Genomic DNA, 18,001 nt, shown 5'->3' with positions numbered 1-18,001 from the left:
GAAGATCAATATCTCTCCAAATCTAGCACTGTTTGTCAAGTAAAACATGAAACTTGTTAAAGAAAATCTTGTTAAATAAAGAGTTTTGTGAGCTGCCACTTTTCTCTTGCAATTTTAAAACTTTTGTGTTGTATTTTTTAAAAGTTTGGCCATAATGTGTTTTGGTGAGGTTCTTTTTTGATCATGTCTATGTGTAGTCCTGTGAACTTCCTGTATTTAGATATGCATATCTTTCTCTAACTTGAGAAAATTATGTTCGATGAAACATAAACCATTCACACTTAATCCCCTAATATTTTAGCATCAAGGCATTGAGCAAAATTTCACCTGTTTCAAAATTGACATGTTAAATCATTAACTTACAAAGTTGTGATCTTTTACAAGTGCGTGCGCGCGCACACACACACATACACACACACAGGAAAACTCATGGAATGAGAATACTTGTTGATATTTTTGACCAGGGTCTTTTTTTGACACATAGGAGGCATTAGGTAAATGTTTGTTCAATATACGCATAAAGGAGTTTTGTCTTGAGTTTTTATCTGAGCATGATAATTAGATGAAAACCCTGGCCCATATAGATTAATTAAAAACAAGACTCAAGAGCTGAGTACAGTTTCATAATACTTTTTGGTAGCTTTAAAAGACTGGTGAATTTTAAGAAATTGTCATGTGGATGAAATAGATTCTTAGAATATGTACGTAAAAAAGCATGTTTTGCTGTGCAACTAGAATGTATATAACCTGCTTTTAAATGGAAAGCAAAGAAAAACATTTGCTACTAGTAGGTCAGTATGTCCAATTCTTTTTGTGTTTTCTTGTTAAATTTCCAGGTGAAGGGAAATGGCTCAGAAACATTGACTACTACCGTTTAGATGGTTCTACTACTGCACAGTCAAGGAAGAAGTGGGCTGAAGAATTTAATGATGAAACTAATGTGAGGTAGGAAACATGTTTTGTAATGACTGAGAGTTTCTGAAATAATTTTTAAATTTACACACAATGGATATGATTAGCTTAAGCCCAAGTACCTGGTTTCATGTCCTGACTCTATTCCCAATTCTGCATTCTTGCCAGTGTGTCCCCTAGGAGGCAACAGGTGAGAACTCAAGTACTTGGATTTCTACCACCCAGAAGGGACACACTGATTAGGTCTTTGGCTGCTTGTCTTTGGCTTGGCTCAGCCCTGGCTTATGTGGGTATTTGGGGAGTGAACCACAAGATAGGAGTTTGTTCATTCTTGGTGTCTCTCTCTTCCTTTCAAATAAATACAAATGGACACACTATAAAACATTCTCTTTCAGCATGTGCTTCTATAATTTTTGACAAATGTTTCATCACTCTCATAAAAAGTACACTCCTGGAATACCGTAGTTTGTAGCTTTCTGAGTCTTACAGTCTTCACTTAGGGAAATGGGTTTGAGATTTATCAGTTGTTGCAGTAGTTCATTTGTTGTAGTTCATTGTGGAGATGGATCCTTTTGTTTAGTCATTACCACCTGAGGGATATTTGAGTTGTTTCTCTGCCTGATAATTAAAATCAATACTACTATACATACTGTAATTGAAATACTCCACATACTCCAGCCATCAAAAAAAATGAACTTGTCATTTGCAACAACATGGATAAGAACTAAAGGTCATTATGTTATGTGAAATAAACGAAGCACCAAAAGCAAATGCTACCTAGAGTCTTGAAGTACATCATTTCATGGAAGTTGTTCAATGATCTTATTACAAGTGTAGTGGTGGTTACCAGAGACTAGGGAGGGAAAAATCAGTAGAGGATCTGGGAAAGTTTATTCTAGACAGGAATAAGAAATTCTGGAGTCTTACTAGAGTAATCATGTATAACATTAAGGTACTGCGTAGTTCTCTAGTTAAAAAAAAAAAAAGATACAGTTTCGGGTGCTCTCACTATAAAGAAATGTTAAAGGCTTGAAAGGATTAATTTATGTACCTTGATTGGACATTATGGAGTCTATTACATATACTTCATGTATATGTACAATTTTATGTTAAAATTTTAAAAATAAATTTAAAAATAAAGTCAAAGCTGCTCAAAACATTCATGTACAAATTTTTGTGTGAACATAGGTGTTTACCTAAGTGAAATGAAAATCTAAGATTGTAATTGTTGGATTGTATGGGAAGTTTATTCATCTTTGTAAAGAAATCTGTTTTTCAAAGTGAGTATACAATTTTATATTCCTCCCAGCAATGTATGAGAGTTCCAGTTGTTCTTCATCCTTATTACTTAGTATCATTATGCTTTTTTTTCTTAAATCACCTTATTTTCCATTAGCGGCTTTTAAAGAAGTTACCTTGTACTACTGGGTATATAATTATATCGTGCGATTTTAATTTGCCTTTCACTAATGATAAATGACACTAAGCATCTTTTCCTATTCCTATTGGTGAATTTATTTATTTATTTGAGAGAGACAGACAAAAAAAAGAGTTCCTATCCATTGCTTCACTCCTCAGTTGTCCACAGCAGCTGGCCTTGGGCTATGTCAGAGCTTGGACACAATCCAGGCTTCCAAGCGGTGCCAGGAACTAAGTTACTAGAAGCATCACTGTTGATTCCCAGGTCTGCATTTATCAGAAGTTGGAGTCAGGAGCCAGAGCTAGAAATTGATCCCCAGTACTCTGATGTGAGATAGACATTTTTTTTGCCATACATCAATTCATTTATTGTTATTTTAAAAACGGAGTGACAGCGCTATTTTTCTTCTGCTTAACTTCCCAAATGTCCACATAGCCATGGTTAGGCCCTGCCAAAGCCATGACCCCATCCAGCTCTTCCAGCTGGATGGCAGGAACCTAAGTACATAGGCCATTGATCTGTTTCTTCTTAGGCTCATTATGAGGAGCTAGTTACAAGTAGAGGCATGCATCTTAATCTCTAGTCTCAACATCCACTCTTGTTGGCTGTTTTTTTATCATCCTTTGTGGCAAGCTGTTTTCATAGAGTTTTAGTATTAACAAAAGTTATCTGGTCCTGTCTTTTTACTGTAATTTTATCGATAAAATGTTTTCTGTCTGCATTGTTGATATTGCTTTGAACTGTTAGTAATTGGCAAAATTAAACTGCATTTGGAATACTAGAATTTATATATGCATGCGTTTGTTGTGACGCTGAGAGTCTAATGTGTTACTGAATTCCTTGAAATATGTAAATAAATAAAAACTAAACAGAAAACAAAGGTTGTTTAAAATGTATTTATAAATATATATGGACATGTATATGTACTTAATGTCCAGTGGTATGAAATCCTGACTTGGGGAAAAAGGATACAAGAGATGGCAGTAGTTTAAGGGAAAGATGGGCAATGTTTGCTTTAATAATATTTTCATCTAAGAAATATATTAAGCCAAGTGTGTAAAATATATTTTTAATTCTTTCAGTAGTGATTAAATAGATGTAGGCTCAAGGCTAGAGGAATTCCAGTTAGATAATATGAAGATAATTAGTTATTGAAAATCTGTGGAATCTGGGAGAGCTTGCAAAGGATGTTTCAGGTACAGTTAACATGTTTGAGTATGTAACTGCTTAGAGAATATATTTTTACATTCATTGTTTTCATATATTTTTTATTTATTTGAAGGAGAAGTAGGGGTACAGATATTGATCTTCCATCTGCTGGTTCACTCCACAAATAGCTGCAACGACTATGGCTGGGCTAGGCTGAAGCTCAGAGCCAGGAGCTTCCTTCACTGCAGGGGCCCTGGTGCTTTGGTCATTTCTGGTAGCTTTTCCGTCTATTAGCAGGAATCTGTATCAGAAGTGTAATATCCAAGACTCCAAACGCACCCGTATGGGCTGCTGCGGTACCAACCTGAGCCACTATTTCTTTGAATGCATTTATAGACCCTCTTTTTTCTTTTTCTTTTTCTTTTTTTTTTATAATTTTCTTTGGAATTGTGCTGACAAGTGTGTATTTTGTGCAGTCCTATAGATTCCCCAGGTCACTGAATCTTTATTCCATTTAATTTACACCTACTGTTCAGATTGAGTAATTTCCAATATCTGTTTAGAAGTTTAGTGAATCTGGTTTTCTGTATTCTTCTGTGGTGCCCGTCTGTTGCATCTTACACTTTCTGTTGTATTTTTCAATTTAAAAATTGCTGCTTTCGTGCTCTTGTCTCTGCTGAGACTTTTTATTTCTCATTTATTTAACGGTGTGTTAATAATTGTTTATTGAGGCATATTGATAAATGCTGCTTTTTAAATCCTTGTTAAACAATTCTAGCATTTAAATCTGTTCGTATATACTGATTGTCTTTACTTATTGAAGTTGAGATTTTGCTAGCACTTATTACAATAATCTTTCTGTTAAACTGGGGCTTTTAGTTATTGTTAATCAAGAGTCTGGATCCCATTTAGATCTTCTGATATAACAGTTGTGTTCCACTTCACTATTGGCAGTCTAGGGGCTGGCAGTTTGATCTCTTCACTAGACCTCTACTGATCCTGCCATTGTTTGTCTTCCCTCTGAATCCCTATTAGTTCTACTGAGTGACTTCATTAGTAGTTAGGTGGCAGTATGATTCCAGCTCCCCATTAATCTTGGTAGGTGAAGAGGTTTTCTTGTAACCACTGCATGTAAGTAGATGCCATGGTTATGTATCTTAGTTGGCACTAAGGGGTTTGTAATAGGACCTTGTCAAATGATCCTGCAGTTCCTTGATAAAATTGGGTGAGGGCAGAAGAGTAGTGATACATCTGCGTATTTTTCTGTACGGTTTGGCTTCAATTGACACATTTTCTTAATGTTTTCTGTTCTGTTATACTCTCATTCCTGGTTGTTTTGATACGCAGAGTTTGGGGAAGAATTTTTATTGATAGGCCACATAATTCTAGATTTCTGAGAGTTCTTTAGTAATCAGTATAGGATAAATAAGGCAAAAAGAAAACCAGTAGAACGTATTATGTTATGCCTTAGATCCTGAGGTCTCTGGTTAGTGTCTCTCCTTATTTTTCAAAGTTGTAACTTTATGTATGATGTCCAGGAATTTTAGCTGTATTTATTATTTTTAATTTATTTGAAGACAGAGGTAGAGATTTTCCACCTGCTGTTTCGCTACAGAAATGCATGCAACAGCCAGGTATGGGTCCTGGCCGAAGCCAGGAGCCAGGAACTCATTCTAGGTAATTCATGTGGGTGGCTTCACTCATTACCTACAACCTACCAGAGCTTCAGTAAGTTTGTTGAAATGTGTTATGGGACACTGTATTTGAATTTTGCTGGTTTAAAATTTCACCAAAAATAAACTTATCTTTAACAAAAGATTTATTTATTAATTTGAGAGAGTTAGAGATCTTCCACCCACTGATTCACTCCCTAAATGACTGCAAAAGCCAGGGCTGAGCAAGACTGAAGCCAGAAACTTCATCCAGAACTCCCACATGGATGGCAGGGTCCCAATCAGTTGGGCCATTTTTCAGTTGCATCTCCCAGGGCATTAGCAGAGAAGCAGGTCAGAAGTGGAACAGCTGAGACACAAACTGGGGCCTTTACGGGTTGCTGGTGTGACAGGCCATGGCTTTATCCCCTGTGTGATCATGCCAGCGTCATAAATTTACATTTAATGTTAATTCTGTGTTTTTTTTTCCTACAAACTCATGTATCCTATTATATGTTCCTTTTGGTATATGTCTGAGTGATATTGCTGGATGATAGGTATGTTTAGCTTTGGCTTATGCAGCCAGAACATTTTTCCAAAATGGTTGTACTATATTACATTCCCATCTGTATCGTGTTAGGTATGTTTTGGTTTCATGTCCATGCCACAAGTTGATACTGGTTTTTCCTTTTACAGCCATTTTGATGAATATGTTATGGTAAGACTTTAGAGGTTTAATTTCTATTTTCCTGGTGACTAATAATAAGTGAATTTTAATTTTTGGAAGCTAAAGCAGTAAAAGCTTTGTAAGGAAACAGCAAGGATTATTTTCTCAATTTTCAAGTAAGAACATTTGAAAAACAGGATAAGAACCAATCATAATTGGAAAGATTGGTAAGGTGGACTTCATTAAAATTAAGAACTTCTATTCACTTAAGATGTCATGGTTAACTTGCAAATTTGAGTTGGGGGTTGCTGGTAAAAGATTTCTGAATATCTCTTAGGAGGTTTCTGAAAGAGTAGACTGAGTAAAGGTGGTTACCCTTGTTGATGTGATGAGTATCATCCCTTCTGTTGATGAAATGAAAAGGCAGAAGGGGTCAAATTACGCTTATTTGAGCTGGAGCATCAGCTTCTACACTCTTTGGAATCAGTTCACCTGTTTCAATAGTTTTTGGACTCCAAGACTGTTACCACGTCCCTAGTTCTCAGACTTTTTGGCCCAGGACCACAGTTTATGCTGTCAACTCCACTGGTTTTCAGCTTGCACACAGCAGGTGGGGGGGATTTCTTAGCCTTTATGATCACAGGGAGCAAGTTCCTATGATAAATCATTCACACACACACACACACACACACACACCCTCTCTCCTGTTGATTGTCTCTTTAGAAAACCTGTCTGATACAAAAGGTGTTTCATACCAGAAAGGGCAAACCATAGAAGAAACCATTTCTAAATACATATACTCAGAAACACCTATGATCCAAAATGCATGATGTATTCTTAAAAATCAATAGTATAAACACATACAAGGCAGCGAGTAATGGCTCCAGGAGTTAAGATCTTGCCAACCCATGTGGGAGACTAAGATTGAGTTTCCAGCTCCTGACTTTCACCTGATTCAGATCTGGCTGTTGCAGGTATTTAGGGTGTTTGAGGAGTGACCCAGTAAATAAGACATCTCTGTGTCTCTGCCTTTCAAGTAAGTGAAGTACACTTTTAAAAAAATAGGAGCATACTTTTATCCTAATGGTTAAAATATCCATGCCTCATATTAAGTACCTGGGTTTAACTCCTAGTTCTAGCTCCTGACTTCACCTTTCTGCTAATACAGACCATGGAAGGCAGTGATAATGGTTCGAGTGATTGGCTGCTTGCTGCTGCTTATGTGGGAAGTCTCAATTGAATTCCTGGCTTCTGCTCCTGACCTCAGCCAAAGCCCAGCACTGCCCATTGTGCAACTTTGGGGATTCAGTCCAAAAATGGGAGCTTACTCTGCTCTCCTGTACATGAATTTAATTTTCAAAATATAAAATTAATTATAAATATAAGCATCTTATATAAGGAACATAGAGAATCTTTTCAAATGAGGATTATATGTTTTTAATCTTGCTACCAAAGGCATATGGTCCACTAAAGAAAAAACTAAATAATTTGACTAAGTTGAAAACTTTTCTGTTGTGAGAAATCCTGTTAACAAAAGGAAGACAAACCACAGATTTGAAGATCATATTCCCGAATTCATTAACTTAAAAATTCATATTTAAGATATATAAAGAACTCTCAAAATGAAAAAAACCCTTTTAGAAAACAGGCAAAAACCTTGAATTGGCTCTTCTCTGAAGATACATACATGGCAAATGAGCACATGAAAAGATCTTTTTTGAAATCACTAGCTATTAGAAAATGTAAATTCAAATCACGTGAGGTACAACCTCACACACATCAGAATTGGTTTTTTAAAAAGTGACATTACACTGAATGCTGATGAGGATACAGAGAAACTAGATCTGTCCTACATTGCTAGAAAGACTGTAAAGTAAATAGCTATTCTGGAAAACAATTTGGCGTCAGCCACACTCTTAGCAACGTATCCTATTGAAATGAAAACAAATTAGGTCTGGTGTGGCACAGTGGGTTAAGCTGCTGTTTCCAATGTCTGCATCCAATATCAAAGTGCTGATTGAAGTTCTAGCTATTCTTCCAATCCAGCTTCCTTCTAACAAGCCTGGGAAAGCAGTAAAACATGTTGCTGTTACATGAATCCCTGTACTCATGTGGGATGTCCAGGTGGAGTTTCAGGCTCTGTGCTTGATATTATAGCCATTTGGGAAATGAACCAGTGGATGGAAGATCTCTGTCCCTCTTTGTGTGTGTGTGGTTATGGTTGGGTTTGTCTTTTTCTTTTCAAACAAATATTTTTTAAAAATAGAAATAAAATAAATACTTATTTTAACATAGACTCTTGCACATAAATGTTCATAGCAATTTTATTTGTAATGGACTGAAACTGGAAATGATCTAAATGTCCTTCAACATGTGAATGGATTTTAAAAAAGGTGTTACATCCATATATTCGAATACTACTTGGCAATGAATAGGATTGAACTGTTAGCTGAGCCACAGCTTGGATTGATTTCAGTGGTGGTATGCTCCATGGAAGATTCTAATTTCATGAGATTGTATACTATATGATTACATTCATGCAGCCTTCTTGTGATAAACTTATGATATTGGAAGATACATCATTAGGTAATGGATATTAGGGTTAAGAGGAGACTGAGAATTCCAAGGGATAACCGAGGAGACTAAATTTTTGTTTATTTGAGAGACAAGAGGATGAAGCAAGAGCAACAGAGCACATGCTTCCCTCCACTGGTTCATTCCCAAATGCCCACAGCAGACGTGGGTCAACCAAGCCAGAGCCAGAAGCCAGCAACTTAATCCAGATCTCCCACAATTACTTGGGCTGTTACTGTTGCCTCTCAGGATCTGCCTTGACAGGAAGCTGGAGTCAGAAGCCGAAGCTGGGAATTGAAACCCAGCACTCTAATGTGGGATGCAGGCATCTTAACTACTAGGCTAATCACAAGTTTTAAGGAAGATTTTTTTTTTTTTTTACATAATAAACCATTATGTATCTTGTATGTGGGACAGTACTTACTTGATTCTACACACCAAATAAAATTTCATGAAACAGAAGTTGATGAATATTAAATGAACTCTGTATATAAATTCCTGTCATCCTCAATTTCCTTGTTTTTGCGGTTGTACTGTAGCTATGTAAGTTACTACTGTTGGAGGATGTTGGCTAAAAAACATGGGAACTCTATACTAGTGTTGTAAATTCTTGTGAAGCTTACCAAACTATTTTTAAAAGATTGTAATAAAAACAAGAAGGCAATACCATTGCTTGTCAAGGATCTATGAAAGTTGGAACTTTCATACACTCCTGGAGGGAGTGTAAATTGGAATAACTACTTTAGAGAGCTATTTGTTCACTTTAACAGTGCTGTATACATACATACCCCATGACTCAGCAGTTCCACTCTTGGATATGTGTCTAATTGAAATGCTTAAGTGTTTTGCCAAAATACATGCACAAGAAGACTTAAAGGAATGCTATGCAAATAATGGTTTTTTAGTACTAATGCTTATAATTTTAAAATATATCTCAATTTGGACTTACATATTCCAGAATATTACAGGTCCATATAGAAACAATTTTTACAATGGTTCAGTCACATAACTTTTGTTTCTTTTTGGTTTTAATTTTATTTACGGGTACCTTTGATTCCCATTTCTTTGCTTTCAATCACATTTATGCCTAGTAAATGCCTTTGCTGCAAGTTGCACTGCAGTACAGTTGTCTGTTTATTGTGTTGTCATTGGTATGCTTAATCAGAGCATTCATCTCTTCATTAGTGGATGGGTAATGAGGAATTTTGAAGTTCTCTACATTTTGTGTGTGTGTCTGCTTTAGTTTATATAGACATAACAATGATGATGTTTGACTTTTTTTATGCCTCTGAACCATCTTTTGTTAATGTGGAATAGATATAAATGACTGGAGTAATTTTGGAGTAGCATTTTCCCATAAACTCTTTAATGTCTCCACTAATTCAAGAAACCAGAATTCTCTTCAATTAGTATTCTTCAGAAGTATATATAAAAAAATCACCATAATCCCACTGACCAATGATAACCACTGTTAACTTTATATGTGTGTATGCTTTATTTTTAATGCAGATAAAACTATTTTAATAGGGCGCTATATACTGTTTTTTTTCACAGTGTTTCGGATTTTGAATTGTAATGTAACCTATTATTGATAGTTTAGTACTATTACATATTTCTTATTTTCAGTCATATGCTATTATATATAACATTGTGATTAATGTGTTCTTGAAAATTTGGTAACTTCTGTGCTAATTCCTTGGCTGTATGTGTGATACTCCAAGTTAACCTAAAGCATGATTTTAATATCTGTTAATTTTTTTTGATAGGTCTTTGCTTTACTGTAAAATATGATTGCTACACTAAAGTGTAAACTCTTTCACATTAAAATTTAGTTTATCTGCATTCTAGTCTATAGTACTATAAATGTGATGGGTGTAGCATTTTATCTTCTGTCATGAAGTTTTTGAAATAAGTTTTGGTATAAAGACATTTTGTAGTGATTACTGAGACATGCTATATTCCAGTGATCTCATTCTGATATAAGCTGCCAGCAATACATAAATTATTAAATTAGTCTATGATCCTTTAATGAAGTGTTATTCAACTATCAGCATGTTTACCATGAAACTTGATGAAATAACCTATGAAATTATCTTGACTGGATGAAGCCAAGAAAGTGTGTGTTTGGGAAAAAGAAACCTGTAGGAAATATAGCCTTGTTTGAAAAGAGGTTATTGTTGGAGAATTAAACTGAGTGATGTTTTTTCCCTTAGACTTATATTTTCTGAAAATGTTGTAATCTTTTACAAATTAGATATTATTTATATTAAAGTAAAATATTTATAAAGCTTAAAGCCAGCCCTACCTTTTTCTACCTTCTTCAGGTAGCCAAGTTCAACTCTTGCCTCCTCTTCTGGTGTTTACTTACTTATTCCCTTTCTACCATCTATGGTGGTAGTTTTTGCCCACATGTACATACGTACTTTGTTTTTCCCCTCATGTTCCCAATGTAACTTTTCATAATATTTATCTAAATTAATTTGGACTGCTTGCTTTATTATGGCCATATAAATATTTTATGCCATTATAAAATGCCATGATTATTTTTACTCTTTCATGTACTTATTCCCAAATTGTCCTGCAGTAATATGTGTTCCAACACACTGAGTAAAATGTGTTCCAAAACATTGAGTAATTGTCAAATTCTGTCCCCTCCCCCCTTGGATACACCCTAAGAAACTTGGAGCCCTTGATCTTCTTTTAGCTTCCTCAGTACCTTGCATCTCTCTCATTTCTCCTCACATTCATTACACTGCTATAACTGTTCACATATGTCACCCCTACCACTTTCATCTTTTTTTTTAAAGATTAATTTTATTTTTATTAGGCAGATCAGATTCACAGGGAGACAGAAAGATCATCCATCCATTGGATCACTTCCCAAATGGCCACAGTGGCCAGAGCTGAACTGATCACAAGCCAGGAGCCAGGAGCCTCCTCCAGGTCTCCCACATGGATGCAGGGTCCCAAGGCTTTGGGCCGTCCTCGACTGCTTTCCCAGGTCACAAGCAGGGAACTGAATGGGAAGTGGAGCAACCAGGACATGAACCAACGCTCATATGGAATCCCAGCATTTGCAAGGCGAGGATTTAGCCACTGAGCCGTCACACCTGGTCTTTGGCTTCTTGATACTATCCTTTGTTCTGATGTACTTAGTATTCAAGGCAGTATGGATTTTCAGGTTATACAATCACTTTCTAAATTTTCTCAGTCTGTAAAAACCTTGAACCTTAAAAATTTGTAAACATGATTTCGGTATTCATCTTTGTTCTTAAATAGGCCTGTTTCATCTTCCAGCAGTAGAATTCTAGGCATGTAAATCACCAACCTTGTCTCCTTAGATACGTCTTATTTTCTTTATTATGTAAACGATGAATTCTCTGATCCTCCTGATGGTTCAGTTAACTGCTTTAGGATCAAAAAGTTACATCATAATTAAAGCATCTGTAAAGCATTAATTACTAAAGCATTTATTTTATATTTACATTTTCAGAGGGCGATTGTTTATCATTTCCACCAAAGCAGGATCTCTTGGAATTAATCTGGTAGCTGCTAATCGAGTAATTATATTTGATGCTTCTTGGAATCCATCTTATGATATCCAGAGTATATTCAGAGTTTATCGCTTTGGACAGACTAAGCCTGTTTATGTATATAGGTTCTTAGCTCAGGTAGGTTTATAATTTATATTCTCCTTTTCATATTGAAAGATTGATTGAAACTGATAATATTTTAAAGATGCATAACACACATGTGTTACAAAGAGGCAAAGCGAGTTGAAAATGTCATTTTTTATTTTGTTTATACATAAGCAGCAGAAGTTAATTTGGCCTTTCTGGATTTTCTGTTTTGTAATTTGTTTTTGCATTGTCAAGTTTATTAGGCTAAGAATTGTGTGAGTAAACAGATTCAGCATTTTTCTTGCTGGTTCAGGAAAGTTAATCATTTATAGTTCAGTTCCTTGATGTGAGTAGAAGTGCCAGTAAGTAAACATAATTTGCTTATAGTTGAAAGGGTCAAATTCTCATTGGTTTTTAGTGGCCACCAGCTATTCTTTTAATTTGAAAAATATGGATAAATAAAAAGTTAACTTATTTGTAATAACACTGAATTCTTACAAGCAATGTGTAATATTATCTAGGCAAGAGTATTAAGGTCATTCCTTTACTTAAAAGCCTTGGTGTTAAATGACAAATTGAAATTGAAGAAAAATAAGTGAAATAATGGAAGCTGATACATTTCAATTAATATAGACTTATTGAAGCAAGTCCCCTTTTTGGCTAGTATATCTACTTTAGGAGCAGATGCTAGTCCTCACCTTTTGTCTCTAAATCAGAGTTTTCCAACCAGAAACTGGGGTTTTACTGGTAGAATCTTGTATATTGTAGGTTTAGTAAATAATGTATTTGACAGCCTCATTGTCAATTTTCTTCTGTTATTTATAGATTTGTTACATTCCCATTCATAATGGTGTATATACAATAGACAAAACCTTTAAGGTTAGGTTTCTTTCATAAAGTTATAGAAGTAAGATTTGATATAATAATAATTTATAGTGATTATTGATCACTTACTGTACTACATTGAAAAAAATCACTCTCTTTGCCTATCTACTTCCTTTATTTCTGTTTACCCTGATATCTGCCTGCTTTCTTCCTCCTAACAAGTCCGGAAATATATGAAGTAATACTTTAATGCATTTTTGTCAGATAATATAGAATAAGTATAATGTAGTTATCTTAATATGTAATGATGAAATCTGTTATTAAGCAAGTGTGATAATGAATTTTTCTTTACACCAATATATTATCTTAAAGTCTTATTGTTTCTCATTAACTCGTAACTGTATTTCTCCTTAATTACCTTTCCATGTTTATAAAATTTATTCATGTGTTGTTCCTTCTTTTCACAAAGGGAACCATGGAAGATAAGATTTATGATCGGCAAGTAACTAAGCAGTCACTCTCTTTTCGAGTTGTTGATCAGCAGCAGGTTGAGCGTCATTTTACTATGAATGAGCTTACTGAACTTTACACTTTTGAGCCAGACTTATTAGATGACCCTAATTCAGAAAAGAAGAAGAAGAGGGATACTCCCATGCTACCAAAGGTAAACATATTTAGAATTTTAGCTTTTAAAAAACCAACATGGATCAAAGAAATTGTACTGCTGCTGTGAAACCTAGTTATCTGTCTAGACTTTTACTTCATGATTTTCCTAGGAGAATAAAAGTGCACTTAATAGTCCAAAAATTACACATGAGATGGTGCTTGGGCCATCTTTCACTGCTTTCCCAGTTGCAAGGAGTTGAATTGGAAATGGACCAGACAATACACAAACTAGAACCCATATAGGATCTAGTGTGGTAGGTGGTGACTTAACTCAGTATGCCACAATGCCACCCCAGCTTTTAAAATTTTAACCGACTAAAATTGTGCATATTTTGGGGATACTATGTGATGTTTCTATACCTTGCACATTGTTTAATGTCCAATCAAAATAAATATACCTGTGCCCTCAAATATTTAGTGTTTATTGTAATTATATGTAGTCATCCTACTATGCAATACAACACCAGAACTTTCTATTGCTGCTAACTTTACTTAGTACCACCAAATAGCTTTTCTCCATCCTTCCCTCCCTCCTACTTTCCCCCAGCCTCTGATAACTAGTTGATCTCCTGTGAGAGCAGCTACCCCGTTTTCGGTTTTGTTTTAAATGATTTATTTGTTTTTGTTTGAAAGGCAGTTTTACACAGGGAAGGAGAGCTAGGGAGACATCTTCCATTTGCTGCTTCTTTCCCCCAAGTGACCACAGTGGCTGAGCTGAGCATAATTGAAGTCAGGAGGCTTCTTTGGGTCTTCTATATGGGTGCAGGGGCTCAAGGACCTCATTCATTCTCTGATGCTTTCCCAGACCATAAGCAGGGAACAGAAGTGGAAGGGGGACCCAAAGTGGTGTCCATATAGAATGCCAGCACCACAGAGACTTAGCTTACTGAAGCTTCAGTGCTGACACCTTATAGACAGGAAAACTTGGGGGTCAGAAACAGTGACTTATCCTCATTTAAAAGAAATTATTTTTGTTTTGATGTTTACGTAGTTAAGAAGGATGTTATGCCCATGTGGACCACTGATTAAGTGGGGAATGTTGACACATAGAGAAAAGTGGATGAGAAAGATACTTCCAGTTTTTTTCTCCTGTATCTGGGAGGAAGGGGAGAGGGAAGCATAAGGGGGCCGCTCCCAGCAGCCAAACCACATCAGTACCCGGGGATGGGGGATGGCCACTTGATGTCATCATAGGATCCCCAATGTGGAGAAGAATGTTCTGAGGCTATTGCTTAAATGGTTTAGATAGTCCTGAGATGAGACACTGTTGGTTTTGTTGCTCCCAGGTTGAGGTCCATTGGCTAACAGTCCACCTTAAAGTATCCACTCACCCCAGTACATGCTGTCAAAGCTTGGCCAGGAGAGTTGTGCCATTTGTTCTGCCCTCAATTGTCTGGTGTGGTACTTGACGTCCTCTGCAGGCCTCAATGAGGTGCCTGTCATTTTGTGCATTTGGGCATGCCATCCACTGCACAGGCATTAGCAACTAAAGAGGCCTTGTCCTGATATATGCATTCCAAAGTTGGGCCACAAATCCTGTGATTTTTCCCTGTTGTTGGAATTTAGCGGTCTGGTTGGGTTTGAGGTCCCGCAAGAAATCTTGCCTGAGGTGACCCCGGACCTGACTCCTATGCATGCCCAGAATGCATTGTCCACGTTAATCCTTCATCCACATCAGATTACACACACTGGTGGCTGTTGTAGCCCAGTTAGCTCTGCCCCAACCCCATTTCGTATGCAAAGCAACAAATGCTGTTGTCCAGCCTAAACTTACTCATCACACACTTGGCTCTCCACCATTTTCACTAGTAAATATCAGAACCAGGGTTCAACATCTGTCACTTCATAAATTGTTTCATAAGAAAATGTTATTTTAGTATTAATATAGCAGATAAAGGTGCTTTAAGGTAAAATGGTGGGTGTATTTTATAAAATGTAATATGATATTAGGTAGGTAATATTTTGACTCTTCTGAACCTAAGAAAAATATTTGTTTTCTAATTTAAATAAAGATTTTAATTTGAAAGGCTATATGGCAGGAACAAATTAACTTCGAGGCTGCAATTGTCTTGGTTTTAAAATCAGGCCGTTAATATTCTAGGTAGCTATTTTTAAAGATTTATTTATTTTTATTGGAAAGTCAGATTTACAAAGAGAAGGAGATCCAGAGAGAAAGATCTTCACCTGCTGGTTCACTCCCCAAGCAGCTGCAATGGCCAGAACTGAGCCGATCCATAGCCAGGAGCCAGGAGTCTCTTCCGGGTCTCCCACACAGATGCAGAGTCCCAAGGCCTTGTGCCATCCTCGACTGCTTTCCCAGGCCACAAGCAGGGAGCTGGATGGGAAGTGGAGCAGCTGGGATTAGGACTTGGTGGGGCCCAGTTGGGATCCTGGCTAATGCAAGGCGAGGACTTTAGTCACTAGGCTACCGTGCTGAGCCCTCTAGATAACTGTTAAAGAGAGTTGATAAAGCAGGTGCTGGGTTATGATGTTCCTCTTTCCAGTTTGGTCACCTGTGAAAAAAAAAAGCTCCCAGACATGTTAGTTCTTTGTATGGTTGCATACATTTAATTAACGCAAAAGTATAATGAATAAATCTTTTTTCTGATGCTAGTATAAGCCGATGATTTCTCTAAATGTTTAGTATATATGTTCATAAACATTTACATTAAGCATTTTCAAAATATTTTGAAGTTTCACTTATGTATAGGCCAATATATATATGTATTTTTCTCTAATCAGTGAACTCCCTCTTAAAGTTTACTGACAGAGCATTTAAGAAGGAGTTTATGACAGTTTCCATCAAATCTCTTGGCTGATAGCTTAAGGCCATTTGGAGATTTGAATCTTCCACTTTTATAGTATTTTTTTAACATTTTTTAAAATGGCATTTTAATTTCAATGTTAGCATTAAATTGATAGTGATTCAGCTTTTTTAAACAGTCTTGTTTTAGAGTATTAAGATTCAATAGTCTTTGAAGAATTTACCGTGTCCCAACTTGCAAAAGTGTACAAATCGGCATTAAATCATACTGGCATATTTGCTCCCTTTAAAGAAACACAGCTGAGTGTTTTGTTTTATCTAACTCTTGTATACCCAACACTTTTTGTATCAGTTACTGAATATTACCTGGAAAAGTGTTTTTTTTTTTTTTTTAAAGATTTATTGGGCCTGACTCGATGGCGTAGTGGTTAAAGTCCTCGCCTTGCACGCCCAGCATCCCCTATGGCCGCCGGTTCTAATCCCGGCGGTACTACTTCCCATCCAGCTCCCTGCTTGTGGCCTGGGAAAGCAGTAGAGGACAATCCAAAGCCCTGGGACCCTGCACTTACATGGGAGACCCGGAAGAAATCCTGGGTCCTGGCTTCGGATAGGCTCAGCTCCAGCCGTTGTGGTCACTTGGGGAGTGAATCATCGGACGGAAGATCTTTGTCTCTGTCTCCTCCCTTCTGTATATCCACCTTTCAATAAAAATAAATAAATCTTTAAAAAAGAGATTTGTATATGTTTTATAATTTTGAAAGTAATTAAGTTTACCTTTTCAACTTGAGAATGATTTTGTATCGTAGTCTTTCCTGAAATTATATTTTTTGTTATCTATTTATAGATACGATCATCTTATTATGACTTTAATTTATCCCATGATTAGCAATATTTCTTGTAAGTAGCAAACATACTAGCTAAAAGTCAGAAATCATTTTGAGTTTATTTTATGATAAATTTAGGATTTCAAATTATCTGTTTAATTTGAAAAGCATGTTTCATTTGTTGGCTTTAAACATGTGCTCTGAGGGTATACTAAGAGGAGTAAGACGCTTCTTTAAAAATTAAAATCTCTAGTAGGAAAGAAATGCTTTTTAATTACTACAGGATGTCTAGGGAAAAAGGATGGTTGGTAATTGGAGCTCTGAGCTTTTTTATTTGTAGACTTCACTTATTGTGTGTCCCTCTTGGTATGTAACTCCTTCCTCTAGAGCAAACATGAAGGTACATACTGAATTCTTTACTAATTAATTTACTTGTTTCTTACAGGGTTTCATATTCTGGGTTTAACGACTTATTTAGATTATCTGCCTCAGTTCATCTATGCATATCTATCCATCTATTTGTCTGTGTTTACATATATAAATTCTGAGGAAACTGTGGCTTAGAGGATTTGTCATTATCCAACATTACATGACCAGTAAGTGTTAGAGCTAGAACTTGAACACATTAGTTTTCAAATTGTGTTCCAAGGAGTCCCAGGAGGTCTATAAAGAGGTATGTCAGTGGCTGTTGCTGTGTGGCTGAGTACAAGAAGACTAAGCACGTAGCACTTCAGGCCCTTTAATATCATTTCAGTCAGAGCCTTTAAAAAAAATCTATTGTGGGCTGCTAGGTGCAATGTCCTAGCAGCTAAAGTTCTCGCATTGCACTAGCCAGGATCCCATATGGGTGCCAGTTCTAATCCCAGCTCCCTGCTTGTGGCCATGGGAAAGCACTTGAGGACAGCTCAGTGACTTGGGAACCTGCAGC

At 36.3% G+C, this 18,001-nt stretch overlaps 1 protein-coding gene across 9 annotated transcripts in view; it reads left to right on the top strand.

Annotated features, from left to right (window-relative positions):
* Positions 1–18,001, top strand: part of ATRX (ATRX chromatin remodeler) — a 188,051-nt gene that overhangs the window by 147,520 nt on the left and 22,530 nt on the right. For 8 of the 9 annotated variants that reach the window (XM_058658604.1, XM_058658603.1, XM_058658602.1 and 5 more), the window contains 3 exons: positions 837–945; positions 11,868–12,045; positions 13,289–13,483. In XM_058658604.1, the coding sequence (XP_058514587.1) occupies positions 837–945; positions 11,868–12,045; positions 13,289–13,483 (482 nt within the window). The remainder of the gene's footprint in view (positions 1–836; positions 946–11,867; positions 12,046–13,288; positions 13,484–18,001) is intronic. The other variant, XR_009244520.1, reaches the window with a different exon arrangement.

The sequence above is a fragment of the Ochotona princeps genome, chromosome X, assembly GCF_030435755.1.
Source record: "Ochotona princeps isolate mOchPri1 chromosome X, mOchPri1.hap1, whole genome shotgun sequence".
Classification (NCBI taxonomy): domain Eukaryota; kingdom Metazoa; phylum Chordata; class Mammalia; order Lagomorpha; family Ochotonidae; genus Ochotona; species Ochotona princeps.
Note: the sequence above shows the minus strand (reverse complement) of the source record. Positions and strands in the feature narration are given on the sequence as shown.